Raw genomic sequence first — 25,601 nt, 5'->3', positions numbered from 1 at the left:
GCTATCGCCTCCTTCCCCATAACCTATCTACAAGTGAATGTTAAGGTTTACACAAATAATTCTTATATTTTCATATTCATTAAGCAACTGTAAACCAAAGTTAAATTATGTAATACTGTGGAGCAGCAAAATATTTGTCCATGCTAAATAATCTGTTCAACTGGAAATAATAGGACTGAATTTCAAATCTGCTACAGAAATAAACTAGGACATGATTTCTCAAACTTGTCTGATCATAGAAATTTGGGTGGGATGCTTATTAAAATGTAGGTTCCGCTTCAGGCCTTCAGGCCCCGGGAGATAATCAGGAGAAAAGTGGGAAATACCAAACAGGGGTGTGTTACAGCTGTTCTTCAATAAAAGCTTGCCACTTGGACTCTGGGGTCACCCATATCACGAGACCATGCTGAAAAACATTTCATTCTCTTTCCCTACCTGCCCTTCTTCCAAGAAACATTATGCCAGGCACTGTTACATGCTGAGAAAACCAAGATAAGCAATGATTCTCACTGAAGCACTGGACAAAAACATAAACAATTATACACAGTGGATTCAGTGCTAAAAGAGGTTATTGCAGGATACTACAAACTTAGAGAAGAGGAAACACCTTGTCTGAGTATTTAAGGCAAATTTGGTATCTGCAAAGGAGAGGTCATTCCACATAGAAGATGTGTGAATAAGGACCCAAAGCACTAAGGAAACCTGGTGTTTGCTGAGCGTTGTTCAATGTCTGGCCTGGCTGAGCTCGGGGTCAAGATGGGGAATGTGGAGGTAGATGAGACCGGTGAGGTTCAGATTACGAACGGCCTTACGTGGCCCCTTGAGGATGTTAGACAGTCCCGTAGAGAATGTGGAGCTGCTGGGAAGACACCTAGATACCCCAGCACTTGATATAAGATGATTTAAAAGTGTAACTTGACAAGAATGCCATAGGATTCGAGTTTAAGTCAACTTTGTTCTCAGCTAATATCCTATAATCATCTATTTTGAGCTGTGTGAATCTAATGGAGACTTCTCAGCTGATAAATTTGATAGCTCAATGTGCAAAACAATTAAGAGGGCTGCTTCCGTCAATGCAGAAAGCTCAGCCTTTTCTGTAAACATGGGGTTCTAGGGAACAGTTTGCAAATCAATGTTCTATGCACCCAAAAGACTGAATCATTTAAAGGTCCCCATTATTATCTTTGAAGAGAGTCCTTTCTACAGTTTGGCAGAGCTCCTCCCACTCAGCATCACTCAGGAGGTGCTGGGGGCCCTGAGTCCCATTGACCTTGGTCTTACATATCCAACGAAGGGGAGGCGTCCACATCCTCCTGCAGTTCAATGGGCTCTGGATAAACAGCTCATTCATTAGCAACTTCTACTTTATGATAAGTAGGCATCTTCCTGATTTAAGCCAGGTCTTTGGGAATAGCCAGCTCAATACTGTAGCTATCATGTCTCTTTCTGTTCACCTTTTAGGTCTCTCGTCTTTCCTTAAAAGGGACCCTCTCCTTGGTGGGTCTCAGTTCTCCAACATGCATTCCAACTTGTCCATGTTGTGAAGATGTGATCACCAGAAATAGGTACATTTCTTTCGCTACTTCTTGCCTCCTGTTACTACGGATGCATTTAAAAAAAAATGAATTTATCATGAAAGGGCCTCATCAAGGGCTTTGCTGGTTAGCATTACCTTAAATTATATATGAAAGAAACCTCCACAAAACAGAGAGTAAAAATGGCATTAAAAAGCAGCTCAGTGTTAAGCCAGACACTGACTCACTCACTATTTGATGGAATGCTGACATTTAACATCGTAATGAAAACTGATACACTGTCAAGGCTGCCAGACATTTTTTTTGTGTGGAAAAAAATAAGAACTGAGAGCAGTGAGAGGAATATGGCAGAGGAATAATGTTTGTGGAGTGAATACAGTGGAAGGCCACATACCAGAGGAAAGGGAAGTATTTTTAGTCTGGGGATTCTTAGATTTTTCCAATTCAAGGAGCTTCCAGTCTTGAAGAAATGTAGGCACTCAGGCAGGGCAAGCTGAAAGGTCCCTGCTCCTTAATGGAGTGTGACAGGTGAGATCCAGTGAGTAGGGCACATAAAGAAAATCATGAGACACTTCAGTAAGGCTATTCCCACTGCCCCAACTATGGTGCCGACTTCATCCAGGGGCCCTGGTTTGGGGGCAGAAAAATGGACGTGTACTAAAAGTTATGATTTCCCATGGATGTGGCGGGGGTGGGAAGGAAAGAAATCTTTCAGGGCAAGCTCAAGCTGGAGTTTCAGCAGCTTAGCCATAGCGCTGTCTGGGCTGACACCACAACACCCTTCCGCTTTGGCGCTCTGCCCAAGGGCACGTCATCGTCCACGCACGGAGGCGTTCTGCCCCCTCCCCCACAGCCCCCTCCTCACACTAGTTCAGTCTCTGATGACTTTTCTTTCTTTGCTTCAGAAAATATTTTAAAAGGCTATAAGTAGAGAATATTTCAGATAAGAAAAATTGCTGAGATAGGATGGGTCAAATCTAGCTCTTAATTCTTGACAAGCTAGAGGAAAACTAAGCACTGAGTTTGAACCCCATGAGGGGTAAGTCACCTTGGGGGTGGGTAAGGAAGGCAGGGGGCAGGAGGTTGTGTGTGTGTGCACGTGCACATAGCCGAGGATTCACTGGCATAAGCAACTCCAGAATTCAACGGGTTCTCCCAAAGTGAAGGAGATATACCTCATAACCCATGGTCTGGAAGTGTTACCCCTTTTGGAGAAATAACTTCATTTTTACATTGATGTATTTAATAGGCTGAACTGTTATGCAAAAATATACAGTATTTACTATCCTAACTACTGACCAGAAAGACCAAGCAATACTCACATTAAATGCTTATTTTAATGTCAAATGTTTATTTCTATGCCATAGTCGCCTCAGCACAATTTGTAAAAGAAAGGAATCAAAAAAAAAAAAAGAAAAAAAAATTTTTTTTTTGTCAGGACATTTTCTCTGCAGTTATAAGAAATAAAATAAACACCTTGGTACCAGAATTACCATTTCTTTCACATCATTTTAATAAGTTGCATCTAAATATTTTCCTTGGATATCTTTTTTTTTTTTTTTGGATGGAAAAATATCCACGGAGGGGAAAACGTGTGGATTCATTAAAATAAATTTGGATAGTCTTTGTCAGAGAATATATATCTAGAACACTTTTGTTTTGGTACGCTATCACTAATTGCCATATTTTTATTATTTAATATAACAGGCATACTTTATTACATAAAACAAAGTGCACTGAAAATGAACAATGTTAGGAACAAAGTGAAATTTGGTGTGTCTTAAATCTTCAGGTGATTAGATATTAGCTGAAGCGCCAGTACACAAATTTTATATCAATACAAATGCAGCTCTCTTCTGTGATGAAAATGCACTTAGTAGCTTAGTTCTTTTTGCTTAGCAGACAGGGCATCCAATACAACTGAAACAACCTGATAACAAATTTTGTTTTGTCAATAAAAAGGAATGCTCTGGTTTCTTAACTGGCTCCCATACTCGAGGGAGCCAGAAGATGGCATTTGCTCTTTAAATATATTTCTCTTTTTTGATTTAAGACACAAAGCCACCAAGCTTCTTACAGCGGAAGTAGGCACCACACCTTAGATCACGAGGCCCTCAGAGAAGCCTGTTAAGTAAGAGTAGATCTGTGATGCACGGTGGTGGGCCCAGCACCTACAAGACAGCAATGGTGGTTGTGCACAGAAATCCCTTCAGCAGACTCAGTGAAAGGATGAAGAGTTCTTTAAGTTCATGCACATTTTATTGAGTAGTAATATAAAATGCTTTTTCTTTGTCATTGTTACAAGTGCATGCTTGATTGCCAACATTTCAGAAGTCAAATTACAAAGGCAAGGCTTTAGGCTGTAGTGAATTACTTGGGCACTTATACAATTGTTAAAAAATATGAATGGACTTTTGTTGTTGTTTTCAGAATGAACCAGTTGTAACCCGTAACTGATATACAAAGGGAAAAAAGTGAAAAAAGTACGTATCTGTGGCACATGACAGAACAGAACAAAATAACTAAACCATTATGACATTAACAGTTACCATGCATTTAGAGTTTCACATGTAACTACAAACTTATTTAAATTTCACAAGGTTGCTAAACATGCTAACCATCTATATGTGCACTGACAAGCTTATGTTAAAAACTTTTAAGAATACTCTCCCCTTTAGATTTTTTCAAAGCTTTTTTGATTACAAAATTTCAAAGGCATTAAGCATTTTAGAGAATATAAAGTACGCCAGTATACATACATTTCCAGTATATGTCAGACCACTAAGCGCATTACAGTCCCATACAGGCCGATACAGCCATTTTTTTTTCTTAAAAAACATGCATAGGCAGATTTTTTTTTTACAGAATATAGATGCTTTATCACTGTACTTAATATGGTGTCTTGTTCACTGTATTTAAAAATGCACCACTCATAAATATTTAATTCAGCAAGCCACAACCAAGACTTGATTTATCAACAAAACCCCTAAATATAAACAGCAAAAAAGGATAGATGTAATTATTCCAGTTTTTTAAAACTTAAAGAAAAGAAACAGAAAGATATTCATTTCTAAATTAATAAGGTAAGTGTTATATTGAAAGAAGGGCATTCAAGCACACTAAAGAAACCTGAGGTAAGCATAATCTGTACAAAATTAAACTGTCCTTTTTGGCATTTTAACAAATTTGCAACATTCTTTTTTTTTTTTTATCTTTTTCTGTTTTTTTTGTGTTTTTTTTTAAGACTGCCTAATTCATTGTATAGCCATTGTCTGACAAGAGTAGCAAAACATTATCAATAAATAGTCCTTATTTAGTTTGTACATCATTTTGTTAAAAATGTTTGATGTCATCCATTTTTAGTGCTGCAACTGTAAACGTACAATAGAGTAAGAAATTAGACAAAGTTTTTGTGTCCAGTAACATAATAAAAGACTTTTCATTAACCTATCTAGAAGTTCCCAATGCAGTAGGAAAACATGTTCATTCCCTAACATTGCAGTGTATACTAGCATTAGCTTTCTTTTTAATTTTTTTCTATAATCATTTTTAAAAGGCATACCCAAAAGAGGTGTGCAATCACCACCCCCACCAAAATATAGTTCATTATCTCTCTCCCTCTTTTTTTTTTTTAAATGATAGTGTAAACTGAATCCAATTCCTGGCCCCCACAGCAAATAAGCTACCTTCAGAGGCAAAACATCCAACTGCTGATAGGCAGCAATCCTCAACATGCCCTGCAGCTCCAAAAAAAAAAAAAAAAGGAAAAAAAGAAAAGAAAAGAAAGAAAGAAGTAAAGAAAAAAAAGGAAAGAAAGGACAGGGTGAACAAGAAGTGGTCACTGAATATTGCTGCTATTACTGCCATTGCTGTCCGTGCCGTTAGTCTCTGAGGCGAGGGCCTTGTTGATGGAGTTAAGGTTGGTGTCAGAGGGCATGGCATCTCTGCGAGGTGGCATCCTCTCGTTAATTCGGTCTAAGCCCTTGGCCTCCTCGAAGCTAGTGATCTTATGTTGTGGTGAAAATCCTTTGATAGCTAAACAGAAAATCATTAAAAAAGAAAAAATCGGGTTAGCCAGAGGAAGACAGAAGGCCCAGCTGCCGCATCAGGTGATGTTAGAGATTTCGCAGTGAGAGAGGGAATCCTTTAGTAGAGAACAAGTGACGGGACCTGAACACAACACAACAGACTCCTTACCATACCCGAAGATAACCAAAAGGTTTGAAAATAGCCAATGTCTCTTGCCAACCAAAATGTCCTCTTCAAGTACGTAAGATGGAAACATTTCTCTTGTCTTCATGAAAGTTTAGATCAACAAAATCCGAAGCGGATATATAAACAGGAAAGTTGCTATGGGGCACCGGTCTCTCGACCCAACACAGCATCAACTGGCCACATCATGACTGGGCTACTGCATCAAATGCCCTGACTTAGGCTGGAACGCAGCCCTACTTTTACCATTCCATTCTGCTAGTCATGGCAAATTCAGTAGAGTCAGGTGTACCTAAAATTCTGGTAAAGAACTTAGAGCAGAAGCTAAAAGGAGATAAAAGGAATGAACTTGGGGCATTTCCTGGCCATCTCAGAATCCCGGAAAGACTTTCTTGGCAAACAAATCAATGATAGCATGAAAAAAAAAATAATGTTATAAACTCCCACTTCTCCACTCAACTTTGGAGGCATGTGGAGTGGGTGACAAGGTAAGAGAAACTCAGAAAAATCAAGATCAGATCACTAAGGAGAAAACGTTTTCTGCCCTTCAGCAGCGAACAGGTCAAACTGATGTTCATCTGGTAGCCATTCCTGCCTAAATCAAAGGAAAAGCTCTTTTTTGGTAGATGAATGTAGACATTAGTGATAGTTCAAGAGGAACACAGTGAAAATGCCTTTCACGTATTTCAGCAAAAATGAATAGGACTGATTTGGGCCCTATTCAACAAAACCATGGAATTCTCAAGGGGGGAGCAATGAAAATTTAATTTTGTTTTTCAGTAACCCTTAAGTGTGCTCCAGAGATAGATAAGGCATTTGTGCAAGAAACTTAATGATTTCTTCAGTGGGTGCACCAACCAGTAAGCTGAAAATAAAGTATGTAAATGGGGAACCAATGACATCAGTTTGCTTTACTTCCTGTGAAGTGCAGGCCAGATATTGAAGGGCCAATCACCGATGCTGAACTGGGCTGCATCTCCATGGCTGATTAAGGACAATTTCATGGTACCTTTTATCCTACCCCCACCTTATTCAGGAAAGAAAGGAAAGCAGTTTCAAGCTGAAACTTTGCCAGCCACTCCTACACATATGTGCAGTGCCTTTGATTAGTATGGATGAGATTCTTAAAAGACATTAACACAGTTGCTTCTAAATTCATTAAACGATGAGAAATAGTTTGTTCCCCCTCTGCATTTTAAAGGTTAGCATCATGGTGACTAGTCAATTGTGAGAGGAAGAAGATGGGGAAACGGGGAAAGACCAAGGCCCAAAGCAAAGCTTCTTAATTCTTCTCTAATTTAGTAATAAATTGCAAAATAATAGAGCTGTTTCATGAGCATCCATCCTGAAAACTAACTCAATTATATGAAGGGACGAAACAATTGCACAAAGCGGTACTCTATTCTTTTTCTAAACTACTATGAATACTATTTCATCATAAATAATAAATATAAAAAGTTCATCATCATGATAATTTAAGAAGCAATTTTATTAATTTCAACGATAAACGTGGAATCTCTTGGTTTTAGAAGCCAATAGGTGGTAAAGTAGAAATTCGAAATCTAGTTAGGACAATGAGTATGTTTGGAATGGGGCTCCGTTTCTAATCGTTTTTTGTCTATCCTGGTACAGAAGAATGTGCTGTGCTGTAGTTGCTGGTCAGACAATGGGTATTAGCAATTTACATTGGTAGTATACTTAACACAACACAGAGTCACAGAAACCACAGAAAACAGCCAAACTATCAACGAGAATGCACACTGCAGATTAGAATTTGCCAAGAGGAATAGAGAATTCCCACATAAATAGCAGTTGACTCACTGCTATTTAGGAAGCAGTTGTATTTTCTCTTACAGTGCTATTGATTCCCCTACCATATCCAAATCATGTACAAATGAAAGAGTCTAAAGTGGCACTTTTTACATTGTATCAAAGGACTGTATGTACACAATTTTGGGAAAAATACAAAAGTTATCTTGCAAGAACAAAATACAACTGAAGAATTTTGTTTTAAAGGGGAACTTCAAATTATTCTTTTTCAAATTTCCAGAGGGTATGGTATGTATCACATTAAAAACTAGGTTGATAAGCAGTTCTCTCATCACTATATATTTAAAAATCACTCAATTAAAAAGTAATTGCTAAAGGGTCCACTCTATTGTCCTTGAGCAGAGCCAGGACAGGTGGTGATGGACATGTCGTGATCTCCCTTGCGGCATCTAGCACAGGGCCAGGTGCAAAGCAGACACTCAGTCAACATCAATCAGTGGAGTGATTACTCGATAGTCACTGTTCTTGTCACCGGCCACTTCCACAGCCACTTTGCTGGTGCCAACTGTATACAAATGCCAGTAGGTTCAAATTTGATAAGAGCAGCAGAACTGTTTATCTCTTACACAGCTGTCTCATGTTGGAGAATTTTTTAGAGACATAAATTATATTGAACTACAACAAAGCACTATTCCAATGGACATCTTTTTTTCTTGCTAGAAACTTCTGAACACTAGAATTCATCAAGCTATTTCTATTCTCTCCTTTTCAGTGCTGACTGAAGTGATTTGAGGGAGGGACATGGTTCAGCTCAAAGAATATTGTTTTATGCGTTATTTGTCAAAACAGCTGCCATAACCCCCACCCCACATCGGTCAAGATATATAATCCTTTTGTTTTCTGTGATTATCCTAGGTTCATTGTATACAAAGTCAAACATAGCTTTAAGGGAAAATAAAACACAAACAAACAAACCATAAAAGGACATTTTCCCCTTTAAAGCAAGAACATTTTGGTTAATACTGAGCCACAACTGTTAGCCCAACACCCACACACTCTATACAAGCTACAGCAAAAAGAAAATGAATACACCCAGCAGAGCCCTTATCTGTTGCAGGTACAACAGAAAGGGGACTGGCCAATTTACCTTCATCAGCCTCAATAGCCTCAACAGTAGCTGAAGAGAAGAAAGGGGGTGCAAAATGAATGAGAAAAATGAGCAGAGGATTTTTAACTCTAAGAACAAATCAGTGACGATCAAGGGAGCTAAGAGAATTTCATGTTCCTGTAAGTGCTGGATTCTGGCACAGACAACACAACAGAAATGCTAAAAAGAAAGAAAAACACAACAAAATGATAAGTTTAATTTGTGAGATGACTACAGCTCTCTGAGTGAACTGCTTTGGTTTCTGCTCACTTAAATAAGTGACAAAATGATTAACCCTTTAGTAAAACACGCAGGGAAGGTTTCTTTTCCTTAGATTGAACTGATGAGGGACTAGGTCAATCTAAAATGTGCATTTTATTCACACAAATGTCAATAAAACAATTGCTATGCTTGGTGATTTACGGTTTTAGAATGCCAGCCAAAATGGCAGAACTTGAAGCAATACCATAGAGTCAGTGGGGGTAATTCACGCTATTTAATATTAAATAGCCTGGTTGTCTACTGCAGTGGAAAAGCAGAAGGGTGTAAATTTAGAGGAAGAATAAAATCAATGTGTCTGAGTTGATAATGCATGTGATTCTTTAAAGACAAATGCTGAGCATGATTAGAGTGGTGAGGAAGAAAGAGAAAATAGAAGGAATGATATAGTCTGGGCTTCTTTTGCCAAGCAATCCAATTTAAAATCAGTTTTTCTTATTGGAATATCATTTTTGGAACAAAATTCTTGACATGTTACAATCAAGTGGTAATATGCCAATAGCAGCAATAATTCTATCAGCACTTTAAAGAAAAGGCTGCTTAAGTACTGAAACATTAGCATATTTCAGAGGCAAAACTTTAAAAGCCCATTGCTTTATCAGCAGTTTTTATAATAAGGTTAGGGTTTAAATTCCCAGTGTACAGGTGTATGAGTCTTGCTATCTTATTAAGGCTAGTTGATAGTTCCCTAGTTAAGTGAAAAAATGCAAAACTTTTCTATAACTCCAAAATGTTTACTATTAAAATTCTACCCCTTGACTTTAATTTGCATATTTCTTATAATTTAAGGTTTTAAAATCTAGGGCAACTGCCAAGTGTGCACTATAATTTACTTACAGTACATTCTAAATTCCTTATAAGAACGGAGGATGATTACCACCATGGAGAAGAAATAGTCAAACTTGAAGCAGTTCCTCCTTCTGGACAAATTGAAAGGCATCAGACAATGAATTTTGAAATTGTATTAATAGATGTGGTTTAAAATGTATATTGTTTTTAAATTCTCAGGACTAATGAGGCTCCAACTTATGACTCTTATGTGTGTGTGTATGTATGTGAGTTCAACACAAAATAACACAAACAATGGATTTAAAGTAAAGTAATAGAAAAGGAAACTGAATAACCACATTAAAATACCAGTGAAAATCTGGAAACAAAACAAAGAATTATAATAACTTAAATAACTTAAATTTAAAAGTGAAGCAAAATATATGGACCCACACCAGCACCGCCATATTAGAAATATGTACTGCCCATTATTAAATATATCCTTCTAAAGCAAATGTAGCCATAGTTTCTGATAATACACTTGTAGTACCTTAAAATGTGCTTATCAAAAACTATGCAGATGTCAGTCAATTATGTAGCTGTGCATTTTGTGCATATAAATGATCCATTTATGCTAATGTTTTAGACAACATGTTTACTTTGGTGGGAAAAATTCTGAGTTTTTAAAAAAAGTTATTAAGATATCTGTTAGCTACAAAGAGGGAATTTATTTCAATATGATATATTTTCCTATCTTCATTTAGAAAATGTTCTCCTTTTGTGGACACTCAAAAATATTGATTTTGGAATAAATTCACATGAACATAAAGAAAATTCCAGTGATGCTGCTAGGATGTGATCATTCAGCACTACCGTATTCATGAAATTGAACATTACTCTATGTAAAAGAGGTGTATCTAAATAAATAATGTAATCGTAAGAACACCTGAACCTTCTAGATTGAGGGACAGAGATAGGGGGAGAAAAAAAAAAAGCACACAAAAAAGATTCAGGGAAAGATCTAGGAAAATAAGCAAGAGGATAAGGTTGTTGAAAATTAGTGAATTTTTGTTTTCATTTTTTTCTGTTAAAATCTAATCTAAAAGCAACACTTCCAAAGAGTATTATTAAAACAACACTCTAATGATAATATTAGTTAAAATAGATAACAAAAGTAACAACAGTGAAAAAATGTATAGTACCATGCTATCTAATATGGCAGCCAGTAGCCACATGTGGGTATGTAAATCAGATTAATGGAAATTAGAAAAAATAAAGCACTTGGTTTCTCAGTTGTACTAGCTATATTTCAAGTGCTCAATAGCCACATGTTGCCAGTGGCTTCTGTACAGACATAGAAATTTCCATCATCACAAAAAGGTCTATGGACAGTGCTCGTCCAAGAAAGCTACATCTTTTAATACAAAATCTCTATTTTAAAGGAAATGTTTTCATTCTTTCCAAAAATAAAACGTGATTCTACTCAGTCTCTTATGTTTTGGGTTTATAAATCAGAGAAAAGACTTGTAGGACTCTCAATTTCTATTCATGTGAATAATCAAATCACCCTTTTTATAGTCCTCGTCCATTTTCCACTGAAATCTAGACTTAGGGGTGTGTGTGTGTATGTGTGTGTGTGTGTGTGTGTTTGCTTGTGTGTTTATTTCATTCATCAAATAGATAACCAGAGCATTTAGTAAAATGTAATTGAAAATCTGTTTTTAGCAAGTGATCGAATCAAAGTGGTCAAACCTATCTGTGCATGTAGGGAACCTAAGTGAGCTGTGCTACGGAGAGGCCTGGACTGTGGCTAACACGTAAATGAAGACGTGCAGGGTGGGGCAAAGACTCCATTCCAGTGAACGAGGGAGCTAGTGTGTGGGACATGACTGGTCAAGCTGATGTGGGGTTTCAGTCCTTCTTTGAGCTCAGAAGAACTTAAGACTAAGACCAATCTTAAAGGCATGAATAACTCAGGGCTCTAATGACACAGCTGACTGAGGTGCTCTGGGCACACAGTCATACCAAGGGGCCTGCTTACCGCTTTGCAGTGTTTGCTTCCCTCCAGAGAGCACTCCGCTGGGGAGCATGCCGGTGGGGGTCAGGCCTTTCAGCGTCAGAACGCTCTCACTCTCTTCTCTGCAAAGGCACAAGGGGAAGCGGGGGGGGGGGAGGACATGAGCTTTTATTTTAAGAAAAAGAAAAGACTGGAAAGAAAAAAAATCATATAACAACTCGCATTTACGTCTTGGCTCTGTGGATTTTTTTTTTCTTTAAACTTAAAACATCCTATATTTTCCTGAAGTCATGTTATGTACATGTACACGACTAGGATACAGTTTACAGTTATGCAATTGTGATGGTTCAGTCTCTTCTGAGTACTGGAGATACAGAAAACAATTCTGATTGAATAACCAGGCACTACAATATAAAGTGTTTGCTGGGCATCATCATGGCGCCACACATGCTCAGAATGAACCAAGGGGAGTGACGATTGATGCAAGCTTTCTAGTCAAGGCTCAGCAAAAAGGAGTGATGCTGATTTGACTTGGGAGAGAAAACCAGAGAGTATATGGGAGGTTAAAAAACAAAAAAAAATCCATCTTTGGATTAGGAAACCAGGAGTTACATTTGGGGGGCTGTTAAGGAATTCTGACATTATATGATAAACAAGCAAAATAATGGCTACCAGCCAATAATGCAACTGGTAAAATTTCCCAGCTTTTCTTTTTCAGCAGCCTGTTTTCCTACTGCTGCTGTGCCAATACAAAATCATTTTATTATGATGACGAATGTTTTACAATCAGTTTTATGTTCACTATCTCTATTATATTTATTAATCACAGCATTAATCATAATGCTTAAATAACCATGAAATAGGCATAACCTCATACCTTTAGCAGACACTGTAATCCTACATAACGTTTATAAAAACGTTTAAATTTTTATAAATCCAATGTTTATAATATGTGTAAACACCTACCCACATTTTTATGTCATCTAATATGACCCGAACAGAATTTTTATGTCATCTAATATGACCTGAACAGAAAACTGCCCCAAAATCTGCTACTCTTTCATAATCTTTCTTCAACTCCATTTTTTACTGATTCTTAAGACTCCCCCGCTTTATCTCCTTTTATCCTCTCTCATACCATATCTACTCAGTCAGCAAATCTGAGGGCTCTACCCTCAAAATATTTCCTGTATCTTATTACTTCTCACGATACTACTCCCTCATCTCTTTTTCAAACAGTTTCATGAAGATATAATTAACATGCCATACAATTCGCTCATTTAAAGTGTACGATTCAATCAATGGTTTTAGTATATTCACACCAGTCATTTTTAGAACATTTTCGTCACTCCAAAAAGAAATTCTTTGTCCTTTAGACGTCACTCCCCATTTCTTTCAGCCCTGTATAACCAGTAAGCTACTTTCTGTAGGTTTGCTTCTCTGAATTTCATACAAAGGAAATCATACAACATGTGGTCTTTTATGACTGACTTATTTCCCTTGCCACGAGCATATCTTACCTGGGTTGCTGCAAAAGCCTGTTAACTAGTCTCTCTGTTCCATTCTTGTCCTGCTCTTACACCTCTTCCTCCCCGCCTCCCATAAACTATTCTCAGCGTAGCAGCCAGGCTGAACCTTAATTTAATACGTATGCAGTTCCAGTCACTTCTCTATTCAAAACTCTCCGATGGCTTCTTTTCTCGGGAAGGGTGAAAATCTTTACCTTTGACACGAGCTTTAAAAAATGAGCCCCCCCCCGATCCACACTCTTCCATCCTCACCCATCTCTCAGACCAGCGTCTCCTCAAATACACCCGGCATCCCCCACCTTAGGGCTCAGCAGTGTTCACTTTAATTATTAGTTTCAGGTGTACAAAACAATGTACTAGTTAGAATTTATACCCCTCACAAACTGATAATCCCCTTCCCTCAATCTACCACCCCTCTGACATGCTTTACAGCTGTTACTTGTTCTGTCATTCTCCCCGACATCTGCATGGCTCACTCCCTTCCTGCCTTCAGCTCAGCTCATCCTAGTGAGGATTCCTTGAGAACGCTATTTAAAATCACAGGTGCCTTCTATCCTCCCTATCTCCCCTTACCTGTTTTATTTTTTTAACTAGAGCACTTATGACCCCTGAAAAACTATAGAGTTTGTTTCCTTGTTTTGGGGGCTCCACTGCTCACTACACCCTGGCTAGAGAACCTTCACATGAGCAGGGGTTTCTGTCTGCTTTGCTCACTGCTGTATCCACAGTGCCTAGACCAGAGCCTCACCTGGGACATAGCCAACACTGAAAAAACATTTCCTAAACAAATGAGTCAAAAGAAAATAGAATGGAGAATGGCAGTATTAATGCATATTTCATATTTCTGTAACCTTCACTGCAGAGTTTACTTAAAATATTAGATTTGAGATGGTGAATTAGTCACTGTTTACTTTCCTGCAGGTATTTCCACCTTTTTAGGCTTCTGCAGTCAAACCTCTAGAGGTTACATAAAAAAGAAATGTTCTGAATGCCAATAGATTGATTTGGAAAAATGAAGTGAACATTTTTTTTCTCTCTTTGCATTCATATTCAAAATCAGGCTTCTTTGTCCCCTTTTCCCTTTCTCACTCAACTATATTTCTCCTCTCCCTATATTCTTTTCATTTTCTTTTTATTGTTGACATACAACATTATATGAGTTTCAGGTGTACAACATACTGAGTCAACATTTATATACCTTACAAAATGGTAACTCGGACATAGTAATTATCTGTAAGAAGTCGTTCTGATTGTATTGACTATGTTCCCTATGTTGTGCGTTGCTTTCCCGTGACTTATTTTCTAACTGGAAGCTTGTTCCTCTTACTCCCCTTGACCTACTTCGCCCATCCCCCACCCCCTAATCTCCCTGCATTCTGACAGCCACTCCTGCCTCAGGAGACACCTGTGCTCTCAAAGGTTCCTAGCAGCTTCCCCATTTCTCAATTCCAACCATCTCTGCTGAGTTTTCACTCAAACAAACATCTCTGCCATATTTCCCACTGATAACCAGGCCCCCCATTTTTGAAAGACTCTGTGCCCTGGGTTGTACCCCTTTCTTTCCTGGTTCTTTTCCTCGTCTGCTGTCTCCTCCTCAGTCCCTTGGCTGATCTTTTTCTTTATGTCCAGACCTGTGCTTTCTAATAAGGGCGCCCCCAGCTGCCCGTGGCACTTAACCTCTTGAAACATAACTTGAGATGTGCTGGAACTGTAGCATTCACACTGGATTTCAAAGAATGTGAAAATAAGAATGGAAAATACCTCTTTAGTGAGTCTTACAGTGACTATATGCTGAAGCAATAAAATTCTGTGTTAAACAGAATAAATTATTAAAATTAATTTCACCTGTTTCTTCCTACTTTTTCTTTTTTAAACTGTGGCTTCTAGAAAATTTAGAATTACTGATGTGGCTCACATTACATTTCTATTGGGAAGCACTGTTGTGCAGGGTGCTTTTTCTCCCACCGGCACGGCACTCTCTCCCTTGGCAAGAACATCTGTTTATGCTGTTTCCGCTTTGTGTTCACTCCCATGTCTGCATTTCTAACGCTCGCCTCTCTCTGACGCTCCAGGGCAGAATGTCTAACCGCCTTTACATGAATATTCCTCCAGCATCCCAGAGGAAAATGTGCCAAATTCAACCTATCATGATCCTCTCAATAAAATCTGTTAAATATATAAATGGAGAGACACTTCCTGTTTCTTAGATAACAAAACTAACATCCTCTTAATTCATGGGCTAGTAACTCTGTGGAATATTCTTACACTAGTCCTCTCTCTCATCACCTCCTGCATAGGTCAGGGTTCTTGTATTCCAGCTAATTCTAACAGTACACAGGTATATTAAAGAGTATTAGAGAGCTCACAGATCCGGAGAGCCAGGCTAGAATGTTCTGCAGCCAGAAAAACTACCAGTACCTATCACACTGTGGGGTCTGCTCTGCGAAATGCTGCCACTGCTGTTTAGAAACAACACCCAAGCCCATGCCTATGCTGTGTGGTTAGCCTCCCAAATGCCGAGAAAGATGCTTTTCTACTTCTGGTTCCTCAGATTCCACACCTAACAGAGAAATCACCTTCCCTACCTGCTGCTTTCTCAGATGTTCATTTCGAAAGAAAGTCTTATGTGCATCCATTTGATTGGTGGATTGCTACACTTGACCTGCAAGGGCTGTTGACAGATAGGCTTTTGGTTCTCTGAGAATGTTACAAACTATCAAAATGTAGGGAATGTGTTGGTCAGCTAGGCCTAACAAATGAAATGTGTGCCACCATCCACATCCGTTCACTACATCTTAAAACTGCCAGCTTTACGCATTCCTTAAATTTGTCCTTTCTTTTTTTTTTTTTTAGCTGAGCCATCATGCCACCTCACGGAAGCTCAGCTCGGGCCGGGAATTGAACCGGTGACCCTGTTGCTCAGAGCTCACACTCTTGAGAAAGCTCTTAACCAACTGAGCCACTTGGCCAGCCCTTGTCCCTTCCTTTGAATCTTTCCTCTCATAGCCTAGTTTTGCTTGGGTCATGTCAATAGCTTCCTAAATGTTCTTCCTGACACCAATAAGTCACCTTGCTATCCAATCTCCACACTGTCATTAACAAACAATATAGAAACATGGGTTAGAGTATGCCTCTCACCTCATGAAAACCATTCCCTAATTCCTCATTCCCTGTGCCCCAAAATTTAAACGCTTTAGTATTCAAGGCCGTCAAGAACCTGGCCTTCAATACATTTTCAGCCTCATTTTTTACTAGGTTCCTCACTCACCTTCATGTCTTAACTATCCAGCACTTTTAAATACGTGGAATTCATTGACTACATAGTTCACTTTCAAATCAGCCTCTCATTAGTGCTGCTTACTGAGTTTGGACAAGTGACTTAGCCTCTCTCAGTTTCAGTTTCCTTACTGAGGTCAACCTGACCTTGCAAGTCAGTTGTGTGGATTCCTGACAAGTGCGTAGACCATGGGGCATGGCACCTGGCACTTAACCAGCATCCCATAAAATGTTGATCTTAGGACTGTGTGACTGTGTCCTGGACGATTGCTCAGCTTCCAGGAATGCCTTCCCCATAATTCTCCACCCAGTGGAAGCCAGCCGATCCTTCACTGCGCTCGTGTAATGAGCGTTCCTTTCAGGAAATACAGGGCTCCTTGCCGTCCTCTTCCACAGCGGAGCCTATCTTCATGTACTTAGCACATGTTACACTGACTTATAATAGTTTACTGTCTACATGTCTGGCTTTCCAATTTAGTATCCATGTTGCCTAACTCAGTATATGGTACACATTTAATGCTCAATATTAACTTACTAAGCTTAACTTATTTTTCTCTGGATGTAATTCCCCTGTTGTTCACACATTTACTGAGACACTTTTATTATACAACAGAAAAGCAATAAAATATACCTTGTTTTTATTTTCTATCAGTATGTGGCATCTTAGTCAAGTCACTGATCACCATTGGGTTCAAACAGATCATTTCTCAGCTGGGAGTAATTACATTTTATGTACCAATAGGCAGGGGACCAGAAGGGATTTCTAGTTTAAGACCTACTGATGATTTACTCGTATAGCATTGCTCCTACCACCTCCATGTGGTTTGAGGACTAACTAACATAGATGGAAACAATTTTTACTATTAAGAAAGGCTTCTCCTTTATCCCTAAATGTACTTTCATATGGTAATTCTGGGGCTGTTTTTACTCCTCCTCGTAGAGATTTCAGATAGGGAAAGGAATGAGTATTTATTGGTGAATCTGAGGCACAATAAATAACCAAGTGCAGAGGTATCAACTGAGCTTATGATCTTTCTATAGTACTTTGTCCCCATAGTACATCTAGCCACACAGGCCTCCATGCTGGTCCTCAAATCTGCTGACCTCATTTCTAGCTAAGGATTTTTGCACTTGTCTTCCGGGGCCTTGAACACTCTTAGCCCATTTCTCCATGAAGATCATCCATCCCCACACGTGCTCAAATGCCATTATTCAGAAAGTTCTTTGTTGACCACATACTGAAAGAAAGTGCCTCATCTCCCATCTACTATACCTTTATATTGCCTTTTTTTTTTCCTTCATGGTACAGAATCGATGCCTTAAGTTTTATTATATTTATCAATGAATGAAGGAATGAGTCCTAAAAGTTCAGTTAAAGCAAAGACTGCCTCATTCATTAGGCTGTAGGGAGCAACGATGCTCTGTTTTCAGCTTTAACACGACTCTTCAAGATTTGACTGGCTACTGCAGAGCTATTCTTGACTTTGATTGGTGTCTTTGAGAAAGGACGATAATACTTTTCATTTTTCTCATGGCTCCCTGCTTGTGGCATCAAGTCAGTTAGCTACATTTTAGTGACTCTACCAGGAGCAGGGTAGAAATGGCAAGAGGAGAAATCTACAGAGCCAGTCTAGCTATTCTATGAGAAAGAGTTGAGGCAAAATTTTGGCACAAATTAGGTTATGAAATTATACAATATGTAGATGGGCTTATTTCTCAAGATTTTCTATTTATTCTTTTTAATGTGTAATTATGAATTGACTACATATACTCCTCACATATAGACATACCAGATTTTAAACTAATTTTTGGAAGAGAAATATAGTTACTTTACATTATCCAAGATTAAATAAATAATTAAATTTAAGTAGAGAAAAGTATAGTTGATTCTCCTCAAGAAAATTCCTATTTTCTAAAGCCAGGCTTAATAATAACATGATTCAAAGTCTATTTAAAACATAACTACTACATGGGAATTAAAACATTGAATAACTATTTTTTTTCTCTCAGTGATTTATTAGAATAATAGAGGTTCACATGAACAAGCTTTATGGTTGATGCTCATTTCTCAGAAATCTAATGAAATGCATGTAATAAATTCATCTTTTCCCACAGAGCCAGAATAAAAAATAAAAAAAGATTATAATAGCTTTCCTATTTCACTACATGTTCAACCTATTGTGAAATAAACGTTTTAAAGTCTGGCAGCAAATAGCGGGATAAATGTGAAAGAGTTTAGAGGCTTTCTCTACAGAAATAATTCAGTGTATTTAATTTTGACTAAAACAGTGAGGAACTAACAATTCCATTAAAAAAAAAAGTATGGCAAAGCAAATACCTTCTAGTAAAATACTTAAATCATTAGATTAAAATATTAACATGTTAATTAAGTGACACAAATAATCAAATTCAAAACAGAGATAGAGGAAAAATTATCCCACCTGAGGACCGAGAACACTCTGGCCATTTTGCCTATCGCTCGGATCTTGTTCCTTATCACCTCCTTCCGGGCTGCAGCTGTGGCTCCTATATTTTAAAACAGAGTTGAGGAGTCAGTGATCTTTTATATAACTAATTAGTTTACAAATGTTCATGTATAGTAGTAGACTGTAGTAAGCAAAACCAGTGTCCTTCCACCCCCCACCAAGAGTATTTATCTGTAAATCAATTTAAAGACCTATGCATATAGCCATTACTATTTAGATATAATTCTTGCTAGGTCCTTGAAATGCCAAAGAGTAACTTTTGAGATTTCCAAGGGGAGGTGGGTAAATAGCTAACTGAAAACTCCCTGAGCAGACAGGGCAGGTTTCTACCCTTCTCTTCTAGTTGAGTTCCCTTCTTTTCTCTTTATACAAAGAGAGCGTGCATTGGCAGGAAAAATAAAGTGAGTAACCAGGATCTTCTACTCATTTCCCGCCTTCATGCTGGGAAAACTACTTTAGGAAACTATTTTTCAAAAGTTTTCCCTCAAAGTGATCAAACCAGGGAGTCTCAAATCGCTATGCTCCCTGGATCATCATATATACTATTTAGTGGCCATAAAACATTTGTTTTAACACCTGGTACTTTTTCATCTTTTGGTTGATTCACAAGTTCTAGAGAAAAAAAAAAGAAAACTACTAAATAGAAGTTAGCGAGAGATGGTGGTACGTGGTTTGTATTTTAGTATTTAGGTAAAGAAGTTACACATTTCACTACTTATTACATTTTCTAAATGAATAAATATCAGTCTACATAGGTTATGGTGACTACAAACATTTTCTTTTTTATCATTGTTTAAAACATAATAATACATGAACTTTATTTAGTGAATCCATTTTATTTTTTCTTAAATTCTGAAGGCATGTTTGGAAAAGTGCAAATCACAGAAACACACCTTTCTTCCTAAGATTTTTATAATCCAAGATAATAGGAATAAGATCTTGTTTTTGCATATTATATGGGGTTTTGTAGGAAGTGTTAACACAAGCAGATTGTCTTTCTAATTCTACTGTCACTGATAGAAATACAACAAAATATTATTTCAAAAATGTTCTTAATCCAAATGAACAGTTTAAGTCACAAAATTTGTCCAAAGACTGTATGTAGTCTCTAGATGGTAACTGGTATAAGTTTTGGTCTTTTAATCCATGATAAGACAAGCTTTCTGAACTTTTTGGAAGGAAAGATTCTGCTGTTTCCCTTAGAGGGCTTTTAAGAATGTGACTTGGAATCTTTTTCATTGTTTGATAAGGGTCAAACAATTAATCACCACCCAAACATTTCTACAAGAAAGAAAACTTATACCAGCACTCTCACAGCATTTTGAAATGGCTGGAGGACAGGCCTCTGTTTTTTTCTCCACCCCAAGGAAGTCAAAACATAATGGGCCACTTTCTTCTCCTGAGTGGGTTAATTTGTCAGAGGCTATACTAGTGCATACCCACCTCACTTGCTCATGGGTGTTCCCTAGAAGGTGTGTGCCAGTGAGCTGGCTTCCTCTCACCTTCTCTCTCACATGAAAGCCCTCAAACAGCCCCTATTTTGCCCATTTCTTTCTCTCTTGTGGCAATCACACCATGGCAGATATCTCCCAACACATCTGATTGGCAGGACTTATTATCATTGCCAGCTATTCTGCCTGCAAATGAGTAGAGTATGTTTAAATCTATATGGGAGAAAGCCCTTCTCTAATCCAGTCTTTCTGATGATCAAGTGGAACCACGAATTCTCATTCACTATTGGTTTCTAGAATTATACTCTATTGGTTGGAAACTTGCAGGAGAAAGAAAATGGGATGGGTCTAGGATCGCTGCCTCAAACTTTATTCTGAGATTTTAGAAATATTTATTATCTATGTTTTGTAATTAAGATTCTTTATACAATAAATCCTGTCCTGAGACCATCTAAAAGTTTGACATTGCTGTGCTTGGATTTTAGATAATTTATGACCAAGAGACTACTAAAGAACATTTGTTAAGAAAACAACAACAAAAAACTGGAATGGAAATTAGTCTTCTTATGGTGGTTTTCCTATACATATTTTTCCAGTTATTCAGTTAAATGTTGCTTTTAGTCTAATTGTGTTACTAGTACTCTATGTTTAATATTCCCCAGTGTGACCGACCCAGTCCACTCAGGTCATGATGTGCTAAGTGAGGGAATAGATTCTGACCCTCTACAGCAAACAGTATGGCCAGATTGTAAAATCCATCTAATAGACACAAAGAACGGAAAGTAGGGGAGAGTTCCAACAATCCTGACTATATTTAGAAGCGCAACAAGAAAAGCAGCAGGAAGGAATAGTTAAATGTCTAGAAATACATTGTACATATTTCAGAGAAATGAGAAGGGGGAGATATAAAATAAGTGAAACATATATAAAAAGGATAATCTCCCTGAAAATTTTCAATAAAGAACTTGTAAAAACCATAACCAGAGCAAAGAAAAGCAAACGATACTATGTTGGATAGGGAAGGAAATAAATTATGTAGAGTTGTTCTTCTAAGCTCAGTATTAGCTGATGTTCAAAAAATGCTCAAATAAACATTAGATTTTAAATGTAAAGTGAACATTTTGACAGTCAAGAGCTAGTTTATCACATCTTATTTTCTTCAGACCAAACGCCTTACTGGAGCATGTGTAACAGATATTCTACTGTATGTATTCATAGTTGTGCTCCCAACAATGGCGACTCACTGTACTGTTCTTAGTGAGGAAATGTTTCTCAACATTTCTCAATATTCCAGGTAAGAGGTTTTACTACCACCTTTATAAAATTAGAATATGTTTACTCAAAAAGTCAAATAACATAATCATAAACAGTAGGAAGAGACATTAAAAACTAATGTCTCAAAGTTTTATCCTGGTGAGTACCTTCGACACTTTCCAAATAATCAAAATCCAAATTAAACTAGTATTACACACTTATAACCTCATAAAAATTTAAAATATTAAAATAAAATATCTGAATTAATATGCAATTGAATTTAAAGTTGCTGAACAACTGCAGGGTAGAGTTAAGTTCAGATATAAAGGTCCTTGCATATTTTGTATTTGTTATTCCTGGTTTTGTTGTTTTTCAAAGATCATTAAAACACTTTCCCGAATTCTTACATTCCATTGCAAGTCCTCACAGTCCATAATTCAAAAGAAAGATCAAGGAAAAATGCATGTTTCTCAGAATTTTACAAGCTGCAGTATGCAAATGTAATGTCATATTCAACACTCTTGGTACTTGTTCTGTTTAAGTTGTGGAAATATATCACAGTAGCTCAAATTAAAATTCAGTATATTAAATAATGAAGGCAGAGGATCCAGTCAAAATGGAGGGGTAGGTAAATGCTGTGCTTACCTCTTCTCAGGACCATATCAAAATCACAACTAAACTATAGAACAGCCATCATTGAGAATCGCCTGAAGACTAGCTGAACAGAAATCCTATAGCTAAGGACATACAGAAGAAGCCACCTCAAGACTGGTAGGAGGGGCAGAGGCACAGAAAGGGCTAGTCCTACACCAGGAATGACCATTAAAAATTAGGAGGGATATTTCAGCTGAGGAGGTTCCCTCTGGAAAAGCGATGGGTACCAGCCCCACACCAGGCTCTCCAGCCTAGGGTTCCAATGCCAGGGAGAGAAGTCCCCATAAATTCTGGCTGTGAAAACCAGCAGAGACTGTGGATGAGTGAGACGAGAGCAGCTACAGTCCCAGGCGCTCCTCTTAAGGGCTCAAACCTGGACTTACTCACTGATGGATTTACTCGCCCTGAGCTCCAGCACTGGGGCAACAGCTCAAAAGGTGCCAGGGACATATAGGGGAGGAACTGAATTGTCTGACTTCAGGAAGAGGGATGTAGGGGGAGCTTTCTCCCAGACAGAGGAGCTGGTGGAAGCCACTGTTTCTTTGTTGAGACCCTCTTCCTGGTGTGCAGACACAGGTGGCCACCATATCTGAGTCTCCATCAACCTAGCTAACCATTCCTTTGACCTGATTCCCTGAGATGCAGCCTCACAAAACTTTTGGGCCCACTCAAGGCACCTCCCGGCTTAGTGTGGGTGGTGGACATCTATAGAATGCTTTGTGGCTCATGCCTGGTGGCCCCCAGCAGGGCAAAAGCTGCAGCTGAACTTGGTCTGTGGTGGAGCCCATCCCAGGAGGTCCTGGGGCTGGCACACCCAGTGGCCAGCTTCAGATCCAGAGAATCACCCAGCCACCTCTGGAGATGATATCCCTAAAAGGCACTCTGGGCAGGCACCAGAGCCCTGCTAAAGCAAATCCTGCTCTGGAGAGTCAGCCCCAGCACAATAGCTCCACCATTATAGTCATGACTAGTCCTCACAACCAATCATCCAGAGTATCAATCCTTCCCATTGATGTGGAAATAGCAACCAAGGCCCAACTACAACAGGAGAGCACACACAACCCAAACAAAGACACACCTGAACTACCTGGCTCAGGTGACCAGAAGACTGCACCACTGAGCCCCACAGCACACCTACGAACTAAGGCCTCTCCACTAAGACTGGGAGGCATAGCAGCCCTACCTAATACATAGAAACAAACAAAGAGAGGCGATTGAAAGGGGGAGACAAAGAAACATGTCCCAAATAAAAGAACAGAACAAAGCTCCAGAAAAAGAACTGAACAAAATGAAGACAAGCAATTTACCAGACAGAGTTCAAAACGCTGGAGATAAGGGTGCTCAGTGAACTCAGGGAGAACTTCAACAAAGAGACAGGAATAAAAATGAAGATAGAAAACAAAAGAGAACCAGTCAGACATAAAGAATACAATAACTGAAATGAAGAATACATTAGAGGAAGTCACCAGTAAACTAGATGAAGCAGAGGATAAAATCAGCAATTCAGAAGATAAGGCAGCAGAAGACACCCAAACAGAGCAGCTAGAAGAAAAAAAGAATCCAAAAAGTTGAGGATAGTTTAAGGAGCCTCTGGGACAACATCAAATGTACCAACATTCACATCATAGGGGTATCAGAAGGAGAAAAGAGAGATCAGGGAACTGAAAGCCTATCTGAAGAAATAATGACAAAACACTTCCCTAACCTGGGGAAGAAAACAAATATAGAAGCCCAGGAAGTGCAGAGAGTCCCAAACAAGATGAACCCAAATAGGTCCACACCAAGACACATCATAATTAGAATGCCAAAGCTTAAAGACAAAGAGATAATCTGAAAAGCAGCAAGAGAAAAGCAGTTACCTACAAGGAAGCTCTCATAACACTGTCAGCTGATTCTCAACAGAAACTTTGCAGGCCAGAAGGTGTTGGCACAAAATATTCAACGTGATGAAAAACAAGGACCTACAACCAAGATTACTCTACCCAGCAGCTATCATTTAGAATTGAAGGACAGATAAGGAGCTTCCCAGACAAGAAAAAGCTAAGGGAATTCATCAATACCAAACCAGAATTACAAGAAATCTTAGAGGGACTTCTGTAAGATAAAAAAAAGTAAAATAAAATAAACAAACAAACAAATAATATAAATAAATATGAATAAAATGGCAATAACTATATATCTATCTACAATTACTTTCAATGTAAATGGATTAAGTGCTCCAATTAAAAGATAGGGGGGCTGAATGAGTAAGAAAGCAAGACCCTCACATATGCTGCTTATAAGAGACTCACTTCAGATTGAAAGATACACACAGGCTGAAAGTAAATCAATAACAAAAAAAGGTATTTCATGAAAGTGGAATGAAAAATCATAAAACCTGGAGTAGCAATACTTATACCAGACAGAACTGACTTTGAAACAAAGGCTATAGCAAGAGACCATGAAGGACCCATTAATCCCACTTCAGGGTATTTATCTGAAGAAACCCCAAATGCTACTTCAAGGGGATGTGTGCATCCATATGTTCATTACAGCATTGTTTATAATGGCCAAGGTGTGGAGGCAGCCTGTCGATGAATGAGTGAATAAGGATATATATATATATATATATATATATATATATATATATATATATATATATATATATATATGTATTGCTTGGCCATGGAAGAGAAGGGGTTCTTGCCATCTGTGGTGGCATGGATGAAACTGGAGGGTACTGTGCTGAGTGGAATATGTCAGACAGAAAGACAGATGCAATGTGATTTCACTTATACATGGACTCATGTCTTGTTAGGGAATCACTTCATAGTCGGTGTAGAGGCCTGAGCACTGCACTGTTATTTCTGAAGCTGATGTTGAATAATATTGTATGTCAACTATAATTATATATACATATAGTCACGCAACGTGGAGTAGAGAGTGGGAATGGAGTCAATGGAATTGTAATAGATAAGTATGATATCGGGAGTAGATGGGGGAGGGGGTTGTTTCTGTGTGAAGGGTGAAAAGGATAACTATTGCATTGTTCTGTATACCTGAAACTAACAATAAAACAAACAAACAAACAAAAACAAACGAATGAAACAGAAACTCATAGATACAGAGAACATGTTGATGGTTACCAGACAGGAGGAGGTTTGGGGGGGGTAGGTGAAAAAGGGAAAGGGATTAAGAAGTACAAATTGATTGTTACAAAGTAGTTATGGGGATGTGGGGTACA

The 25,601-nt window shown here is 38.3% G+C and overlaps 1 protein-coding gene across 2 annotated transcripts in view; it reads right to left on the bottom strand.

Annotated features, from left to right (window-relative positions):
• Nucleotides 1-2,866: 2,866 nt before the first annotated feature.
• The window catches only part of PPP3CA (protein phosphatase 3 catalytic subunit alpha), a 315,325-nt gene continuing 292,590 nt past the window's right edge, over nt 2,867-25,601 (bottom strand). The window contains exons 11-14 of one of the 2 annotated variants that reach the window (XM_019660761.1): nt 18,975-19,059; nt 11,753-11,850; nt 8,665-8,694; nt 2,867-5,570 (exon numbers count right to left, since the gene is read on the bottom strand). In XM_019660761.1, the coding sequence (XP_019516306.1) occupies nt 5,374-5,570; nt 8,665-8,694; nt 11,753-11,850; nt 18,975-19,059 (410 nt within the window). In that variant the 3' untranslated portion in view covers nt 2,867-5,373. The remainder of the gene's footprint in view (nt 5,571-8,664; nt 8,695-11,752; nt 11,851-18,974; nt 19,060-25,601) is intronic. The other variant, XM_019660762.1, reaches the window with a different exon arrangement.

The sequence above is a fragment of the Hipposideros armiger genome, unplaced genomic scaffold (genome assembly GCF_001890085.2).
Source record: "Hipposideros armiger isolate ML-2016 unplaced genomic scaffold, ASM189008v1 scaffold_328, whole genome shotgun sequence".
Lineage (NCBI taxonomy): Eukaryota > Metazoa > Chordata > Mammalia > Chiroptera > Hipposideridae > Hipposideros > Hipposideros armiger.
This window is presented reverse-complemented; position numbering and strand designations above follow the sequence as displayed.